The 19,145-nt window shown below is 41.9% G+C and overlaps 2 protein-coding genes across 2 annotated transcripts; one reads left to right on the top strand and one right to left on the bottom strand.

The window, feature by feature from the left end:
• pih1d2 (PIH1 domain containing 2) lies at positions 1-4,162 on the top strand (the record flags this gene model as incomplete). The annotated part of the gene is given in 6 exon segments (XM_080006690.1): positions 1-183; positions 453-582; positions 1,745-1,781; positions 1,783-1,964; positions 2,919-3,214; positions 4,028-4,162. Coding segments are annotated over 6 exon segments (963 nt in total).
• Positions 4,163-6,598: 2,436 nt separating this feature from the next.
• dixdc1a (DIX domain containing 1a) lies at positions 6,599-18,882 on the bottom strand (the record flags this gene model as incomplete). Its single annotated transcript, XM_080006269.1, has 15 exons — positions 18,839-18,882; positions 15,312-15,469; positions 15,077-15,225; positions 14,339-14,443; positions 13,163-13,216; positions 13,011-13,061; positions 11,246-11,350; positions 11,061-11,114; positions 9,613-9,702; positions 9,436-9,513; positions 9,187-9,348; positions 7,571-7,637; positions 7,321-7,429; positions 6,974-7,082; positions 6,599-6,682 (listed from the first exon to the last, which is right to left on the bottom strand). The coding sequence occupies exons 1-15, from the start codon at positions 18,859-18,861 to the stop codon at positions 6,599-6,601; spliced, it is 1,398 nt and encodes a 465-aa protein (XP_079862395.1). The 5' UTR covers positions 18,862-18,882.
• Positions 18,883-19,145: the final 263 nt, after the last annotated feature.

Consider the following 19,145-nt stretch of genomic DNA (forward strand, 5'->3'; position numbering starts at 1 on the left):
ATGTCGTCCCTGGGCCGTCCTCAGGAGGTTCTGCAGCAGGCCGACCAGCTGTGGTCCATGCTGGACGAGCTGTCCCAGTCTGACCCAGCAGCGTACCAGCGCTTCCTGGAGAAACACATGAAGCAGGGACTTGAGCTCAGCGCCCCGCCACAACCCCATTCCTGTCTGAGCACCGACATACTGGTACGTACAGCTCCCTAAACTCAGTTTGGACTGGAAAATTATGGGTTATTTAAAGCACAGAGAGAAAGATTCTTATTTAGCCACACTCGGATGCTTATAGTCCTTAATGTGAATTTTAATGCCTAAATGTAATATAAATAAAAGCACCACCACCACGGAGGCTGAAGCCTGTGTGTGTGTGTGTGTGTGTGTGTGTGTGTGTGTGTGTGTGTGCGTGTGTGTGCGAGCTCCACTTTGTGATGGTGTTTGACATCCTGTCCAAAAACCAGAAACCGAAAGCAGGGAGGCTGTACATCAACATCTGCAGCTGGAAGCGAGTGCCCGCGCCCCAGGATCCCAGTAAACCAGTCCCAGTGTGTGGAGGGAAACTGGAAGCGGTGGACGCAGGGGAAGCAGGAGGTGACAACACACAAAGACAATTTAGTGAAAGAGATTTAGATTCTGTATTTTTCACAGGCAGTCATACAAGTAGGGTGCAGTGAAATGATAAAAAGGGAAAACTCCAAAGGCTGTGCAACAAAAAAACATGTATATGATTTTTTTTATTATTATATATATAAAATCCAAATCAGAAAAAAGGCTAATATAAAATAATAATATAGTAAACAACAAAGCAAAAATATAGATCAGAAAATATATGAGCAAGATATATCCGTAGGCAAGTTTATTTGTATAGTAATTTGATATACAAGGGCAATTTAAAGTGCTGTACATAAGATAAAATAAAAATTATAAAAAAAATACGTTATATTAAAGCAAGGCAGAACAAAAGCATAGAAATAAAAAGCTAAGAGCAGTTAAAAACATCATACTGTACAACAAAGATAACAGCTTAAATGCTGTCCTTCAAGCTAAAGAAGCTTGTTCCTAATTGATATTGTTCCGGGAAAATTCTCCGAATTTTGAAATCTAAAACTATTTAAAATAGAAGAACGGCAGAAGCTGTGAACAAGGTACGTCTTGTTTGAACCAGTATGTCACAAACACCTCGTGGATGAAGTTTCATCCAAATCGATCCACATACGGAGTGGAAACGAGTGAAAACCGACCAAATTTGATCCCAGGTATTCAGGCACTGTCACCGTTCGTAAACAAAGCGAATGAGATGAAGTTTACAGTAAGACACCTTATGACATCATCATACTAATTACTTAAATGTGCAGGTTCTGATTCAGAATGTGCCGCTTAGAGATGACAAACTATGTGTTTACGTGTGTAGTTATCGTTCTTTCTTACCTGGTGGATGTCTGTGGAGCTGTCTGGTTGATGTTTTATCTCTCTGGTCCCTATTACTTTGCCGGATTCATGAAAAATACAAAATAAAAAAAGTTGTCCACTACAAGCTGGTGACCAGAGTCCAATGGGGAATCTTTCTTTCTTTCTTTCTTTCTTTCTTTCTTTCTTTCTTTCTTTCTTTCTTTCTTGTACTACCCAACTAAAACAGACAACTGAACTTCTTCCTCTGGCACATTTTGCATTCAAACTTTTTCCTCATAACTTTATGTCCCCTCCAGACAGCTACACCGTGCTGGACGTGGCCTTCAGCCCCGGGGTTCTCCAGGAGGCCTGGGGGAGCGGCGGGGAGGTGGAGGTGGAGGCTGAGTTGGAGCAGCTTCATCTCCTGGCGCTGAGCTTCGCCCGGCAGCAGCACGGCTTCCTCTTATCGCCGCGCTTCCACACGACCGCCGGCGGCCTGAAGGGGAGGCCGGAGGACATGCGACGCCGCCTGGGATTCTTTGGGAATCCCCCCGCCGGCTCCCCCTGTGATGAACCCCACGCAGGTGGGAGGAGGAGGCTTATCGGCGTTTACTCTGCCTTTCATCCACTTTTTGTAAAGCCCCAGAGAAACACTCCCGCTGTAGAATGTGACAGACTTTCTTTTTTCTCTTTTTAATTTTTGGAATTAATATCACTACTTAGTACGGCTACTCAACCTCAGGGTGGTGGCCCCGCGTGGGGCCCTTTGATATGGTGTACAGCACATTTCTAAGACTGATGTACTGATACTTTATATACACATACATATATTTTAATGGAAAATGTGAAGTTGGAAATGTTCATTTCAGTTTGAAATGATGTTCATCATCATTTCTATATACTTTTCAAGACATAATATTTCTGCCGCAATTTTTTCCATTTATATTTTTCCTTTGAATGACTGTCTTTTTCCAGAGGATCTCACTAGGAAATCATATTTTTCTGATATGTGTCACACAAAGGTGTAATTCACCTTTTGAGCACATTTTAATTTCATTTACTCAAATGCAATGTGGAATGTCTGCACTTTGACCATTAATATAAATTTCAAAAGCACAATGAGAAAGATTTTTATTCAGGCTCAGTAGTAGTCCTAAATTTGATTTTTAATGAATAACAATAGTGGCGCTGGTTCCAAAATTATAATAAAAAGGAACAGAAAATGATAAATGTGTCACATTAATCGCTGTATTCATCTGTATTCATTCATCAAGAGTTTTGGTACCTAAAAACAGGGTGGAAAAGGTTGAAAACCAATGGGTAAGCACATTAACATTGTAATTGCTCTTAATTTTCCTTAAAAAAAAAAAAAAAAAACATAATATGGCCAATGTGATCTTTCTATGTTAGTTTGTCTCAAATATTTTTTTTACCTTTCTCAGTGTGAACTTATTGGTAAAAATGAGTATTAGTAAATGTAGTCAATGTTTTAGGAGATACTCGAGGTCTTCCTTAAAAGTGTCTTTCCCTTTCTACAGCAGCTCCATCGGCTTCCCTCCTCCAACAAATCTCCTCGCTCCGCATGGACCTCCAGGAAGAAGAAGAGCGGTCCTCCCAGCAGCTCCTTTGGGGGTCTGCCGTGGAGGAGGAGGGGCAGAAGAAGAGGAAGAATCTGATCCAGGTTGTCTCCAGCTCGTCCACCGCTCCGCCCCAGACTCCAGAGTACCATCTCAAAGTGGACGCTGATGCGGATGGCGGATCCCGCTGCGTGGAGCTCAGCGTGGAGCTGCCCAGGGTCGGGTCCATGTCCGAGTGTCACCTCAGCATCTCCCAGGTCTGTGGTTCCACCAGAACCCCCGGAAGGTGTGACAGCGAAGGACATCATCTGGTCCGAGCTGATCTGTACGCTTTGGGTCTTCTTTCTTTGTGACAAGGTTGTGTAGTGGGCCTGTTTATAGAGCTTTGCTGTTGAGATGAGAAGAGATGACGTTCCGAGACGTGACGAGACGAGACGTGACGAGAGAGACGAGAGGAGACGTGACGTGACGAGACGAGATGAGACGAGACAAGACTCAACCTGACGAGACGAGGCTTGACCTGACGAGACGAGACGAGACGAGACGTGACGTGACGTGGCGCAACGCGGCGAGACGAGACGAGACGGGACGCGACGCGACGCGACGCGACGCGACGCAGCGCGACGCGACGTGACGTGACGTGACGTGACGTGACGTGGCGTGACGAGACTTGACCTGACGAGACTTGACCTGACGAGACTTGACCTGATGAGACTTGACCTGACGAGACTTGACCTGACGAGACTTGACCTGATGAGACGAGACTTGACGTGACGAGACGAGACTTGACGTGACGAGACGTGACGGGACAGGACGTAACGAGACATGAGGAGATAATGTAATTTGTACGTTAAGATAAATTGGACAATGTAACGTAACATAAGATAAAATAAGATGGAATAAGCCCATTATGGGAAGGTGGTGTAGTATGTCATGCTACATAGTATGTACTAACAGTGCCTAGCAATTATACATACATGACAATGATTGTACCACAATAACGTGGTAAGGTGACACGGTAAACAGGTGTTACGTTGAAAAAACCCCATAATTACCATGTTCCTCTCCAGGACGATGTGTTACTGGAGGTGGAGGACCTCTACCATCTTCTGGTGGCGCTTCCAGAACGTGTGATGGAGGAGAGCGCCTCCGCCACCTTCGACAGGAAGAGACGCAGGCTCACCCTGAGAGCGAACCTTCTCTAAATCCCCAAAGCAGCACTGCAGACCAGCCGCTGGTCGGCCAGTGTCTCACCGTGGGATGTCAATAAAAGTGGTGCTGTTGGCCCCAAAATAAGAACCCACAATAGACAGCTATATGGGTAAGATTAAAATGATCAATATGGATAATTATGAATAAATATGAATAATAATGATGATGATGGTTAATTACAGTGAATAATATTTAATTTTTGCAACACAATCTTCAAAGGACAATAGTGTAACTCATACATATAAAAACAAGTAAAATGTATTGAAGGGAAAACAAAACAAAACAAAAAGAAAATTACATTGGCTCACACTGAAAAATAATTTACATTTAACTTGGAATTTTTCAAATAATTACGCCTCATGACGATCAAGCAATACAATGATCCAAAAACACGAGATCCATGTTGAATCATAGAATCATTCACTGGCTCTTAATGCTTAAAATATTTGATTTTAAACATTTCTTTCCAGCTGTAAATTTGAACTGACTCCTGTGATCCACTGAGAACTATGGGGTGGGCTTCACTTTTCTTATCACTCATGAATAAAGCACATCAGACTGAATTATCTCTGTTATGTAATTCATCTACCCCCCCCCCCCACACACACACACACACACGCACACACACCAAAAAAAAGGTGCCTGGGGATAACGGTAACCTTCCTCAATAACTGCACTTTATATTGTGGACCAGAGCGTATAAGTAACATTTACTACTTCTGTCTTCCATCTCTGATCGTAAGAGGAGATATCATTTTTTTAATATACAAAAGATTATTCACTTAACTCTGCTGCAAGATAGAAATGTCAAATGTCACATTTTTTTTCTTCCTTTGAGTATATCAGAAACAGATCATGTGTTTGTGATACAGTATGTGATGATTTTAGTGATGATTTTCACTCAACCCATTTGCAGCATATTTGCAATTAATTTGGAGCATGTTTTCAACTAATTTGCAGCATATTTTCAATTAATTGGGAGCATATTTCCAATGCATTTGCAGCATGTTTTCAATTAATTTAGAGCATATTTCCAATTTGCAGCATATTTTCATTTAATTTGGAGCATATTTTCAATGTATTTGCAGAATGCTTTCAATTAATTTGAAGCATGTTTCAAATTTGTTTGTAAGCATTTTAATAAGTTTGCATCATGCTTTCAATTGATCTGCAGCATGCTTTCAATTCCTCTGTGCCATATTTTTTAATTAATGCAGAAATGAAAATGTGATGTGGAATAAGCATGCATGAGTATAGATAAGGAGTCGTTTCCATTGTTTCTGTGAAGCGATGTATTAGGAAAGCACAAAAAAGTCCATTCCAGTTTAAGCATCGTGAAGCTTTAATCCTTATGTCAAGAACATCGATCCATTTTATTAGAAAAAAAACAAACAGAAAAAAATGGTCGTTTGTGAGTGAGTTTGGTGGAAGTGTGATGGCTTCTGGGGTCCCTACACAAACGCTTTACTGGACTGTGCACAAGGAAATAACACCAGATATTCTCTGTAGCTGTGAATGTTTGTGGAACAATTCTGTTTGTTTTTTTTTTGTTTTTTTTGTTTTTCATGCAACAGTTTAATCAAAACATTGAAATTCATCATCGTTGAACAACAATATCAAAGTTTGGCAATTGACTCACACTGGGGAAAAAAAAGCGACGCTTCAGATACTAATCACTATGTGTGGCTTATAACTGTAAATGTTATTTGAATTTCCATTTCTCATTACTTCTGTACTTTATCATATAATTTATATTTACAGTACAAGCTGCAGAATAGTGGATAATACCGGTTTATTCTCATAAAGTGCCACCCAAATGTCAAGTTAAATACTTTGAAACACCAACTTACTTTTAAAGTCTCTTTGTTAAACTAGTTTTACATCCATTGGTCCCAGTTTATCATTGTATGAATGTTCTCCACCATCAAATCACATGGGGTTGAGTCTCATGGCTCCGCTTGAGGTTTGTAGCGTTGATGTGTTGGTTCATTGAAGCTCTACCGTTGCTCTCTGTGCTGCTCCTCCTCCACCCGCCGCCGCCCTTCGCCCCCTTCCTCCTCCACCCGGAGCTCTACCGTTGATCTCCGCGTTCCTCCTCCTCCTCCACCCGAAGCTCTACCGTCGCTCCCTGGGCTCCTCCGCCTTCTCCTCCACCCGGAGCTCTGCCGTTGCTCTCCGCGCTCCTTCTCCTCCACCCGAAGCTCTGCCGTCGCTCTCTGCGCTCCTCCTCCCCCACCCGAAGCTCTACCGTCATTCTCCGTGCTCCTTCTCCACCTGAAGCTCAACCGTCGCTCTCTCTGCTCCTCGTCCTCCACCCGATCTCTGCCGTCGCTCACCGCGCTCCTCCTCCTCCCTTCTCCACCCGAAGCTCTACCGTCGCTCGCCGCGCTCCTCCGCCTCCTCCCCCTCCTCCTCCTCCACCCGAAGCTCTACCGTCGCTCTCCATGCTCCTCCTCCACCCAGGCCACGATCTTCCCCTCCCAGCCCGGGACCACAGCGCCGTCATGGAACACCTGAAGACCCAGGCCCCAGACACGACACAGAGACCAGACTTTCAGGCTCCACCTTCCTGAGAACTCAAAAGGTCCGTTGATACGGACACTAACACACAGATTCTCCTCAGTTTTTATCATCTCTTTTTGATTGCCCACTTCAGCGTTTGAGTGTCTCTCGACTTCAAAGCCCGGCCGATTGAAGTGTTAATAGCATGTTATTACCGGCTGTAGAATTGGCAGCTCTGCGGTGGAGCTCCTGCTGGGTCTGCAGTCTGGATATCATATCATTTGCAGCCTCACACTCCTTACCTCCTCTTTCACCGTGCCAAACTCCGGGTCCAGGGCTTTGAAATGGTATCTGTAGCTGCCCTGCCGGTCCACAGCCGCCTTGAAATCCCGCAGCGTCACCTCCCCCAGCCTGAGAATAAAAAGAACGCTGGTGGTAAAACTGGAGGAAATACAAAGACGAACAGAAAGGTTTATTGCAAAATATTAATGCAAAACAAAGACTCCATGCCAGGCATGAGGCAAAGTTTTGAAATTTCTCGGTATTTCTTTTCTTTTAGTCCTTAGAGAAATGCTCTGATGTCTGTATCCATTCTGTTCTATTTCGAACATCAAAAACAGCTTCACATCAAACATTTCATATTTCATACCTTTTTGGGATATTAATCAGAAACGGTGTGAGAGAGCGGTCGGTGAAGTACAGCACTTTAGTGGCAACGGCAGAGTCCAGGCCAGGGCTGCTGTGGGAGTGTGCTATTTCTGAAAATACATGTTCAACAACTATTTAAAAAAAACATGGGAACGCATATATTCGATTGTCTAAACACAATCAGGATAAAAAGAAAAAATCAGGATTCTTAAAAAAAAACATTTTTTAAGAAAACATGCATTATGTCTCACTTGAACTGGGCGGCCACGAGTCCCGGTCTGTGGAATTGGCTCTACGACCTGGAGATCTGAATTCTTCCTGAAAGAGGAAGAGTAAAACATTTATTATTATTATTATTATTATTAGTTATTCATTCCTTTATTATTATAATTACTACAATGCCATTATATTATTATAATTATAATAATAATAATTATTATTATTATTATCATTATTATTATTATTATTATTATTATTATTATTATTATTATTGTTGTTGTTGTTATTATGACTGTCTAATGTAGTCTGACTTATCAAATTAATGATTTACGTTTAAAAGATCATCAATGGTACGTTCCTAATTTGGAAACATAAAAGCAATTACGACATAGAACAAAATAAGTGAACTACTTGTCACCTACTTGATAATTTTTCTATCGTTATGTTTTAGACCATAAATTCCTAGTTCCAAAAAAACCTCTGTTTTTGATATCGACACATTAATGAATAGGTTCGCTACTTCAGCATCATTTAAATGCTCGCTCCCTTGTCTGTCTGTCTGTCTGTCTGTCTGTCTGTCTGTCTGTCTGTCTGTCTGTATGTCCTTTGATTATCCCGACAACCGTTCATCCGCTCTACTACACACCTGGTGGGTGCATTGCTGGTGACCCAAAGAGATGGAGTGTCGAATTTGGTGCAATTTGGACATGCGGCAAGGGTAACATGAATAAACTTTGGATAAACGCAGAGTCAGCGGCGGGGCTTGAGGGCTCTGCGAGCCACACAGAGTGTCTTTCCAGGGAGTCTGACTTTAACAGGCAGTTTCACCTTCCACTGTGGAGCACAGGACTGAATCATTAACATTTTGTTAAACTGCGCCAAGATGTCTTAATAAAGTCTTGCATTTCAAACGGGCCTGCACCAGTTCATAAAAATTCACCCTGTGCTGGGCTGTGTTAACAAGCTGCGTCGAGCTCAAGCTCCACCTTAAATATTAATTTGAATAAACTTTTATAAACAGAGAACAGCGAGCCAGCAGGGGGTGGGGGGGCTTCCCGTGAAAGCAACCGGCCCGTTCCGAGCAGGCATGTTTGGTGAGGACACGCGACACGTGTAATTAATTATAAGAAATTATTTATGAACATTCATAAACTGAATAAAGGAAGCGTGTATTTCATTCATTTTTTGGTGTTTTTCACCGCAACGTTCGTGAACAGGCATGTTTTGAACGGGCACTGCATTAGTCATTTATAACTTCATAGCACAATATCGATGAACACTTTGCTATTGAGGAGCTTACCACTCTACTGCAGCTTCTCATGTAAATGACATGCGCGTACATGTAAATGCAGTGCAATGGGGCAAACGTGAACCCTTCACTCACTCACAAATGAAGCAACACAACTTCCTGTTTTCTCTTGGTAGAGCGTGGATGCAGCCAAAGGAGATGATTTGTTGCAGCAGAGTGGTAAGTTTCTCAATAGTAAAGCATTTAGCGCGGTTGGGCTCTGAACTGTTATTAATTATTGGGAACCACCATTTTAATGATAAGACCCGGGTTGAAAAATGACAAACCTTTCCTTGAATATCTCTCAGCTCAATAAATAGGTAATGAAAAATGTGTGTGTGTGTGTGTGTTACTTCCCACCCCTCGCTCCTGCCTCCGCTGGCTGTCCAGGGAGTGCAGGCGGTCCATGAGGCTGGCCACGCCCTGCTCCAGGGTGTCCAGGGTGTGATGCTGGGGGTCATGACCAGAGAAGTTGTCCCTCAGACTCCGCAGGGCTTCCCTCACCAGCTGCAGCTCCTCCCCCTGAAGGTGAGTGAAGGCGTGTAAACGTTTCCGAAAACACATCAAATAATGCAATTTATCCAGTTTAAAATAGAATATTAAATGTACCGGTGAGTTGCGCTGGAATACAGAAGGGGTGGTTGAAGCCACCGGGTTATTGTACCCGCTCTTTTCGCTCCTGAACGACTGCAAAATATGCATAAAAAGTCGATTAGGTTTGATTTACTAACATTTAATGACAGTTAAGAAGCAAAGTGTTTGGCGGTGGAATCATTTGAGTCCTACCCATGCACGGCCGATTTCATGCATTTTGTGCTGAGACTCTTCGAGCTTCTGCTGCTGCTGCAGGAGTCTCTCCTTCTTACCGAGCTGCAGCTGTTGTGGATAAAATGCATTAATTTAAGATGTAATAAAAAAAAAAAAACATACACAGTAAAATCACATTTTATTTAAAACTACCAAAACATGGTAAGATGGTTCTCCAAAGAGGAGGATAGGTGGTGGCTCTGTACAACAGAAAACGGTGCTCTTGTCATCCTACAGGTCGTCCACAGGACAGAGTTATGCAGCAGTTGTTGATGATTTAAGAATTAATATAGAGTGGCATCGCAGGTTGAGAAGATGAACTCCACTTGCAAACTAACTCTGTCCTAGATGCAACAGCACAAATACTGGTTATATATGGTTTATATATATGGTATTTATATATGGTATATATATACAATGGTTACACACACACACATATATATATATATATATATATATATATATATATATATATATATATATATATATATATATATATATATATATATATACTTAAATAAATAAATAACCAAAGAAAAATACCCTTTGCAATTGCTAAAGTACATCCAAAACCCTTCAGATTTTTTGGGGAGAGAAAAAAAACAAGCGGCATGGCTTCTTGTTTCTAGTCGCTTACGTTAGTACCGGTGGAGCCAAAAGAGCTGATTTGTGTAAGCAGGGTGTTAAGTTTCTAAATAAGCGTTCAGTGAGGTTAAACAGTATAGTTATTTCATTTACTATATGGCTATTATACATATATAATAAGTAACATACCACTTAGTACTATCACTACATATTACAACTATGCATCAATCGTACAAGACCAGCGGTGGGGGGACAGACGTGTGTCAAGAGTTCAGAAGTGACCCCTGCTCCGATCACTCCACTCTGCTGCCCGTCGCCATTCCCCATTTCTCCAAACGAAACAAATAAAAACGGTGTGTTTTTATTATAGATGTATTTATTTTCCTCCGTTTCCTAATTAAATTAAAAATAAATAAATAAATAAATAAAAAAAGCCCTGTGCGTAACGGGGAGACTTTCTCAGTCGCTCTCTTTAAAATGAAAATTATGTCTTCATTGCACAATCTCGTTGAACGCTATACTTTTGAGAAACCAATCTTCTGCAGCTTCTCAATGCGCTTAAATGCAGTGCAATAGGGAAAAGGTAAACAAACAAAAAATGAAACGACCCGCTCCTTTTTCTAATCACTTAATGTGTAACCCAAAGAGCTGATTTGCGGAAGCAGAGTGGTACCTTTCTAAATAGCAAAGTGTTTGGTGTGCTATAAACAGTTATAAATGATGGGAAACAATACTTTACTTGATTTTAAATGATTTTGGATGTACAGCGGAAAATGCAAAAAGTAATTTTAAATCCAATAAAAATATACATGTAAATGCATGCTCATAACGCGGGCACTCACCTCCTGCTCGCTGAGTAATTTGTCACGTTCACTTAACTTGCGTTTGAGCTCCGCCTGGAAAGGCCAACGGGAGATATGCACATATTCACCTTCATTACACGAGCGCTCTTATCCTTTCCAAATGAATGTCAATTGCGGATGAAAAACGGCTCGAACATATTAATGGAAATGGCTAATGGACGCACGTTTTCCCCTTCCAGCTGATCGCAGGCCATGTTGCACCTGAGCAGCTCCTGCTTGAGCTGCAGCACGGCATCCTCCTGCACCACCGAGCGCTGCTGCAGAGCGTCCTGGGAAGATGAAAGGCACGGAAGAGATGAAATAAGCTTCCAGAGAAGAGAGGCAAGGCACACGACCGTGCCCTAAACCAAAGGCGACCAACGTTTTCTGCTAACTTTTAATAGAGGAGAGAAAGGTAGTGGCGTAAAATGTGTCAAATGTGTAATAAAAGGTAGTTGTAGGCGGTAAAAGGCGGAAAAGGTCATTCCCAAGACAGGTCTTGAGGGGCGTTCTCGGCAATTCCGAAAATTTACCCTAATCTGAAAATGAGTATTATAACTGAATGTTTTTATTCAATACATTTTGCTTTTGCTTTTTCGTATTGCTTTTTTTATGTATTTGATTTCCATCTATTAATGTAAAGCACTTTGAGTTGAATTTTGTGTAAGCTCTATAAAGAAAGGCTATTATTATTATCATTATTATTATTATTATTATAATCATCATCCCCATCATCATCATCGTAATCATAATAATAAATATAGCAGCAGGCGGCTATACACCGGGTCCATTATCGACACCAATTACACATTTTCAAACTCCCATGGTACGTAGCATCGGTTCCTTCTGTCGCTCCTCTTTACGTCAGTCAGCATTACGTCTAAAACAAGATTCAAACAAGTTACATTTTCCGAGTTTCCAAAGAACGCAGCATTGGCTCACATAGTTACGAGGTGAGTCCTGGTGACATGCAGAATTGGTACTAAAAGCTGACGCACTTGTTGCATGTTATGACCTTATGTCTAACTTATGACACCTCAACCGTGTCTGTAGCTGCAGCGGTTGTTCTGTTCCAGACCGTTTTAGCCCGAAAAAGCCAAGGAGGATAAAAATAATAATCATCCCAACAATAACATTAAGGGACTCCTATCAGTGGACCCCTAAAAACTATGATTTCAAATGGTTAAATCAGTGTCAAGGTGAAATCTCAAACCTTTTGCACCTTGACACGCCCTGATAAAGGCCTTTCCTGTAGTGATGAAAGGTTTGACTCTTTTTTCAGATTTGGTTCTTGACGCGTCACTCGTAAAAAAGAGTCTCCAATTTTCAGACTCTTCGTTCTTTTGATTCAGTTGGTGTAATGGGAGCCAGAAGAGTCGGCTCTTCTCACAGAAATCATTTGATTCTGTCAAAATCATTTGTTTTGGTGGAATGCACCAAAAATCACCCTTTTGCCTGACTCCAGCAGCCTCCTGAGTCATTTGTTCACCACGAACAAATCGTTTGCAAGTCGCAAGTTGGTGATTGCCTTCAGCGCCCCGTTGAGATCTGCTTTTGGACTGATCTTTTTTTATGTCTGTGTGGCAGTTTTGCCTGCCACAAGCCATCCAAATGGCTTTTTTTAGGGACCTCCGGCACATGGAGACACAGATGAGGGGGTTGTAGACACCAGTTTATTGTAGAGAGTGGGCTGGTTGGAATGAGCCCAGGAGCAGATAGACATGTCATGACAGAGCTCCTCTCCTGAGTGAGTGTGGGGATGGGGGTTTTGACCTGTTGCTTGTTAGACCAACAGACGAGCGACAGGTATGCAGCCACACTGATCCTGGGTCCCCAATTACCTAGACCCAGGACAGGTGTGGCTGCTCAAACCACACCATCCTTACACCACAGCCTGTTTAATACTTGAAACAATAAAAGCGAGTTGGAGTGGGAGTGACCGTGTTTCACCTTGATGGCCTGGATGTGCCGCGCCTCCTGCTTGTGTCTCAGCAGCTCCCTCTTTAAAAAAAAGTCAAACAAAAAACAAACACAGGGAATTTGTTGGAGCACAGGGGCGGGTGCATCTTGGTATTGGAGCTAATTCAATTTACCGAGCGTACCTTGAGATCAAGGGCCTCCTCCACGCTTTGGTCCAGACGGCTGCGGATTAGCACCTTCAAAGGGGCGAGGGACGAGCGGCATGATTAGACGACACAAGGATGCCAGCGCTTAGGAGGACACACAGCGGGCCGCCATGAGAGCGGCTGTAAGGAGATTGCCTCGGACAGATCCATTTGTTCCCTCGACTGAAGGCGACATCAACAACATCACAGTTGCTAAGACTGGTTTTAAGTTTGGCTTAGAGCCGGGATATACAACTGCATTCTCTTGGGGGCTGGATTTTCGTCATCTTGCCGGATCAGCGGGCTGGGCAGATGCAACAACACTTGTGCAACCAAGGAAAGGCAATGCAAGAAGCACCTTCATATTCTTTTAACTACCTTTATCGATTGATAGAGGGAGTTCTCCAAATTTGGCAGTAAGGAGTGAAAGTCAAAGAGTTTTATTCATCCGACGTACAGCACAACACAGTGTCATTCTGAACAGTGAGATTCTTATGACAGGAAAGTCGACAACTACATAGAAGGCATTGAAAGAAGATATTCAATAGTTAAAAATAGTCAGCAAATGAGGGCAAACCTAGCAAAAAAAAAAAGGCAATGATAGCCAAAAATGTGTGCGTGTATATACTGTATATATATATATATACCTAATAAAAAATGATAGAAAAACAAATTCACAGGAGCTAGGCTAGCTGATCCCCTCTGCAGCCATGCATTGCGCTAACACAGTTTGCATGCGGCCCGTGGCTATGTTGGTACTGGACACATAGGGATGAGACCTTCCTTGGACATTCTCATCTGAATCTGGGTTCAGATAGACAGAAAGGTCATTTTCCCCCCAAAAAACATCCCTTTAAAATGAACTGATACCTTGTAGATCATTTTCTCTCAGGTTTAGTAGTTGCTGCAGGTTTTTTTTCTGAAATGAATGCAGCTACAAAAAATGTCTAACTTTCAAATTTATTCACAGGGCCGGCAACATTTGGCCCGCGGGCCGCCCGTTGAGCAGCCCTGGTTCAGAGGGAAACAGAGGTGTGTGTGCGTGTGTGTGTGTGTGTGTGTGTGTGTATGTGTGTGTGTGTGTGTGTGTGTGTCTGTGTGTGTGTGTGTGTGAGTGTGTGTGTGTGTGTGTGTGTGTGTGTGTGTGTGTGTGGAGGGGGGCGGGCTGCGTACCAGCTGCTGCTCGGCGTTGGCTGTTCGGCCGTCCCCGAAGACGCCGGATCCTCCCCCAACTCCACCCTGGTCCTCCTCAGGGAGGGATCCGTGCAGCAGCAAGGCCTGGACACACACACACACACACACACACACACACACACACACACACATACACACAATGGGTTATTGTGTTAATGCTTTCACACTAAAGCTGGGTGATACGTAGTGTTGTAATATTTGGCTATTTATCTGTTTTTATTGGCTATATTCCTCATAAATACTTGACTTGACTTATATGTATATTTGGCTATAAGATAATTCTGACTTTTAGAACAATAGATACTGAATGTTGAATTTATTAGACAAACATTTGAGCCAGATTTTAGTGTATATTTGGGTAGATACAAAACAGGACAAAAAGGTCCATGATAATAAAGCAATGGAATAAAAATATAAAATGTATCAAATTTAAAAATATGGAAAAATGTGGAAATATAATCGTTTATTAACGGTTTACTACACATAATAAAATATGACAATGTAACGAAACCGAATGATAAACAACAAAATATTACCGAACCCCAAAACATAAGTTGCATAATTTTGGTCAAATACAATAACTAATTAAATAAAACTAGCAGTGAAGCAATTGAAAAAAACTGGACCTAATATGAGTTTTGCTGCGAGCTCGCCCAGATCCCAGGCCTGTTTTGATTGTTAAGGTTGGGATCTGATCCCACTTCCAGCAGGAGCTACCTGCAGGCGGAACACCATCCTCCGGGCCTCCTGCATCTCCTTCTCCAGCTGCTCCTGGTGGGCGTCCAGCTGCTCCTCCCATGGCTTCTCCTCCTCCTCCGGACCCCCCTGGCCCAGGCTGGGACACAGGCCACAGAGCACCACCTGCTCTGGAGAGGTAAGATGGAGGGAACGTCAAAACACGGGAGCAAAGGGGAAAAGTTTGCATATGACAAAGAGCTGCCGTGCGTCTCACCTGGCTCAGGTTTCTTCTCCGTCAGCTCCGACTTGTCGTCCCTGGCCTCCCGCTGGTCCTCAGATTGAGGGTCGACACAAGCTTCTTTGAGGGGGTCGTCGGACTGGGCGACGATGTACTCCTCTTTGGGGGAGTGGGCCGGACTTGCTGAGCTGAGACTAGGATCCATAAGGAGAATATGGGGAATGAACAAAAAACATAAAAAATGTGTTTGGGTTTGATTCTTCTCTCAAAGAGGGAATGCTGTAAATTCCACGTGGAATAAATAATCATAAATGCGAGTATGTTTTCGTATAGAAGGAATTTATTATGGAATAGTTGGTGCATTGTACTGCAGATGCATGCAGTCTAAAAAAACGATATATACTGAATATACTCCATGCCCCGGATCAAACTTATGACAGTGGTATTACAGTCTTGTTGCAAAGTTGTTGGTCTAAACTATGACAGTCTTGTTGCAGTGTTATTAGTCTAACTTATAACAGTATTATTAGTCCAACTTATTACAGTGTTATTAGTCTTATTTTTTGCAGTGTTATTTGGCCAACTTAAAACAGTGTTATTAGTGTAACCTATTACAGTGTATTAGTTAGTTGAACTTATTACAGTGCTAATAGTCAAACTTATGACAGTTATGTAACAGTCATATTAGTCAAACTTATTACAGTGCTAATAGCCAAACTTATGACAGTTATGTAACAGTATTAATCTAACGTATGACAGTTATGTAACAGTGTTATTAGTGTAACTTATTACAGTGTTATTAGTGTAACTTATTACAGTGTTATTAGTCAAACTTATTACAGTGCTAATAGTTGAACTTATTACAGTGCTAATAGTCGAACGTATGACAATTATGTAACAGTGTTATTAGTCTAACTTATTACAGTGTTATTAATCTAACTTATGACAGTTGTGCTACAGTGTTATTAGTATAACTTATTACAGTTTTATTAGTGTGACTTATTACAGTGTTATTATTCAAACCTATTACAGTGTTATTATTCACACCTATTACAGTGCTAATGGTCGAACTTATGACAGTTATGTAACTGTGTTATAAGTCTAACTTATTACAGTGTTATTAGTGTAACTTATTACAGTGTTATTAGTCAAACTTTTTACAGTATTGTTACAGCGTTATTATTCTTACTTATGACAGTCTTGTGACTGAAATAAACATATTTCAGTGTTATTACAGTGGTATTACAGTGTTTTTAGCCTTACTTATTCCAGCATTATTCCATTATATTGCAGAGTTTATGTAGCTGTTATTGCACATGGGTTGCAGTGGGCATAGCCGTGTGTTGTGATGCAGTCGCACAATCCTTAAGCACGCACAATAAATCATGTTTTGAGAAGTTACGTAATATAAACCAGGATGGACATTTGTGCAACTCAGTATCTTCTGTGTCAGGAAATTCTTTGCATACTTCTATGCTCCTTAGGCCGTTATTTCAAAACCCAAAAAATGTTTTTATAATTTTCGGAGCAGCGGGTTTTCCTTTCAGCTCATGTTGGAATATGTGTAGGTGAGTGTGTGTGTGTGTGTGTGTGTGTGTGTGTGTGTGTGTGTGTGTGTGTGTGTGTGTGTGTGTGTGTGTGTGTGTGTGTGTGTGTGTGTGTGTGTGTGTGTGTGTGTGTGTGTGTGTGTGTGTTGTGACCCTGGTGCGCTCCAGCAGCCTGGGGGTTCAAGACTCTTGTCATGTTCACTCTGGTGCGTTTTAAGGAACGAGATAAAGCCATTTATGACCTGTGACCTGCAGTGCAGTACAAAACTCTGCAACAGGACATTCCTCCTCCTTTCTCTGTGTCTGTGGGAAAACGACTCAGAGCTTTACTGTAAACCAGAACAGGGAAAAAAAAACAATCAAAAGAAAAAAACTCTCCCCCTAAGGCCAATAGAGTACCAAGGAACATGGTCTGGAAATACTGCAGGAAAATGTCCTCTAAGAACAAACAATAGACATAGACTGAATTTGCAGGGTGAGCTTTTTCATATCACTCCATTTAGTCCCAGGGGGGGATTTCAAGTAATACAAACCAGTGTCATAACTAGAAGAAATGTTGATTTGTTCAGTTCAAACTATCTTCATAGAGATGATTTTTTTTTATTTCATTGATAGATAGATAGATAGATAGATAGATAGATAGCTACATAGATAGATACTGTTGGATGTAGTATACATAGATAGATAGATAGATAGATAGATAGATAGATAGATAGATAGATAGATAGATAGATAGATAGATAGATAGATAGATAGATAGATAGATAGATAGATAGATAGATAGATAGATACAGGTCTAGATAGGTCGATAGATAGGTAATAAATACAAGTACAAAATAAGTAATACAAATGTAAAACAATATACGTTAAAAAAATGAAGAAATATGTCCAAATATTAAAAAAATAATAATAATAAGGATGAAAGAACAAAGATAATGTTCCATCACATACTGTCGCCACAGTGGCTCACATAATCTTCCCTGCACCCGGTCATGATGCAAAACCAAAATCGACTTGTCTGTCTAACCAGTGATTATCAGTGATTATCCCAAAGTTCAAAAGGACGTCTGGCTACTCGTGCCTAATGACCACTCAGTGCATCATTATTCCATGATCAACACACTGTCTTTGTCCCCTGGTTCTGCTGAGTGAACCTTGATAAGGAACCTTTCCACGCCTGCTGCTAATCTGTTGCACCCACAGCAGCAACACACACACACACACACACACACACACACACACACACACACACCCACACACCCACACACCCACACACACATGCGCACACACACACACAGATCTGGACTTTAGGGAATAAGCCAACTGGGGTTTACAAGAGATGAGCTTCAATGCAGCAGATTTATGTCGCTTTAGCATCAGGGGTGAATTATATGCAAGCTGCATGGTGCATGAAGCATTTTGTATAATTTAATATCTTCATATTACGTCACTATTTGGGGCTGAATGTGCCTTATCTGACACAAGCCGAAACAACTACAAAAATGGAGGCAATATGTTTTCCTCAAAATTTTCCACAATGGCTACAATTCAACTGCAGAGGTCTGACATGCACAAAACATGCATCTCATTTTCACTAAATAATTTTGATCAAAAAAAAAACCCGGGTTATTTAAATACAGATGTTAAAATAAATTGTGGGGTGTAAAGAGACTGAGATGGCACCCTGGCCGTTGCTAGGCAATAGCAGCCTGTGCTCTCACAGTGGTCCACGGACACACCCACATCAGATGTACACACCCGAACAAAAGACTGTGCAGCATCATGACCACGAAAAAAAACAAAGACAAAACATGAAGTGCATTTTTTTGATGCTGAAAATGATTATCAATCAGACAGGGATGTGTCATGTTCATCACAATGAAATGGATTTTAGTATATGAAGGCCCACAGTGCAGGGTCTATTGTTTCTGGGTTTTTTTAAACATTGCAGGGGTAAATCAGTAATTCACACTGTTAAAATTACATTAATATTGGTTGAAATCATGGCTCTCTTACCATTTCATCTGTTTGGCTCCCATCCTGCTTACTGCACCCTTTAGCCTCCCCTGCAGCCCGAGCCCCGCACCTGGATCTGGATCTGGATCAAGTCCTGCATCTGGATCAAGTCCTGCTCCTCGAACAGGACCATAACCCGACCGGGACCAGGACCGGGACCGGGACCGGGGCCAGAGACTGAGAAAAGGGACTCGAGCTGAAAAAAGCAAGCGGATGATACAGCCACAGCCTCAGTCTCTGGCAGAAAAAAGAAGGACAAAAGCTGCAGAGCCGGATCCGAGTGTGGCGCCTCTAGATGATCATCCCA

The sequence above is a fragment of the Zeus faber genome, assembly GCF_960531495.2.
Source record: "Zeus faber genome assembly, chromosome: 9".
Classification (NCBI taxonomy): Eukaryota; Metazoa; Chordata; class Actinopteri; order Zeiformes; family Zeidae; genus Zeus; species Zeus faber.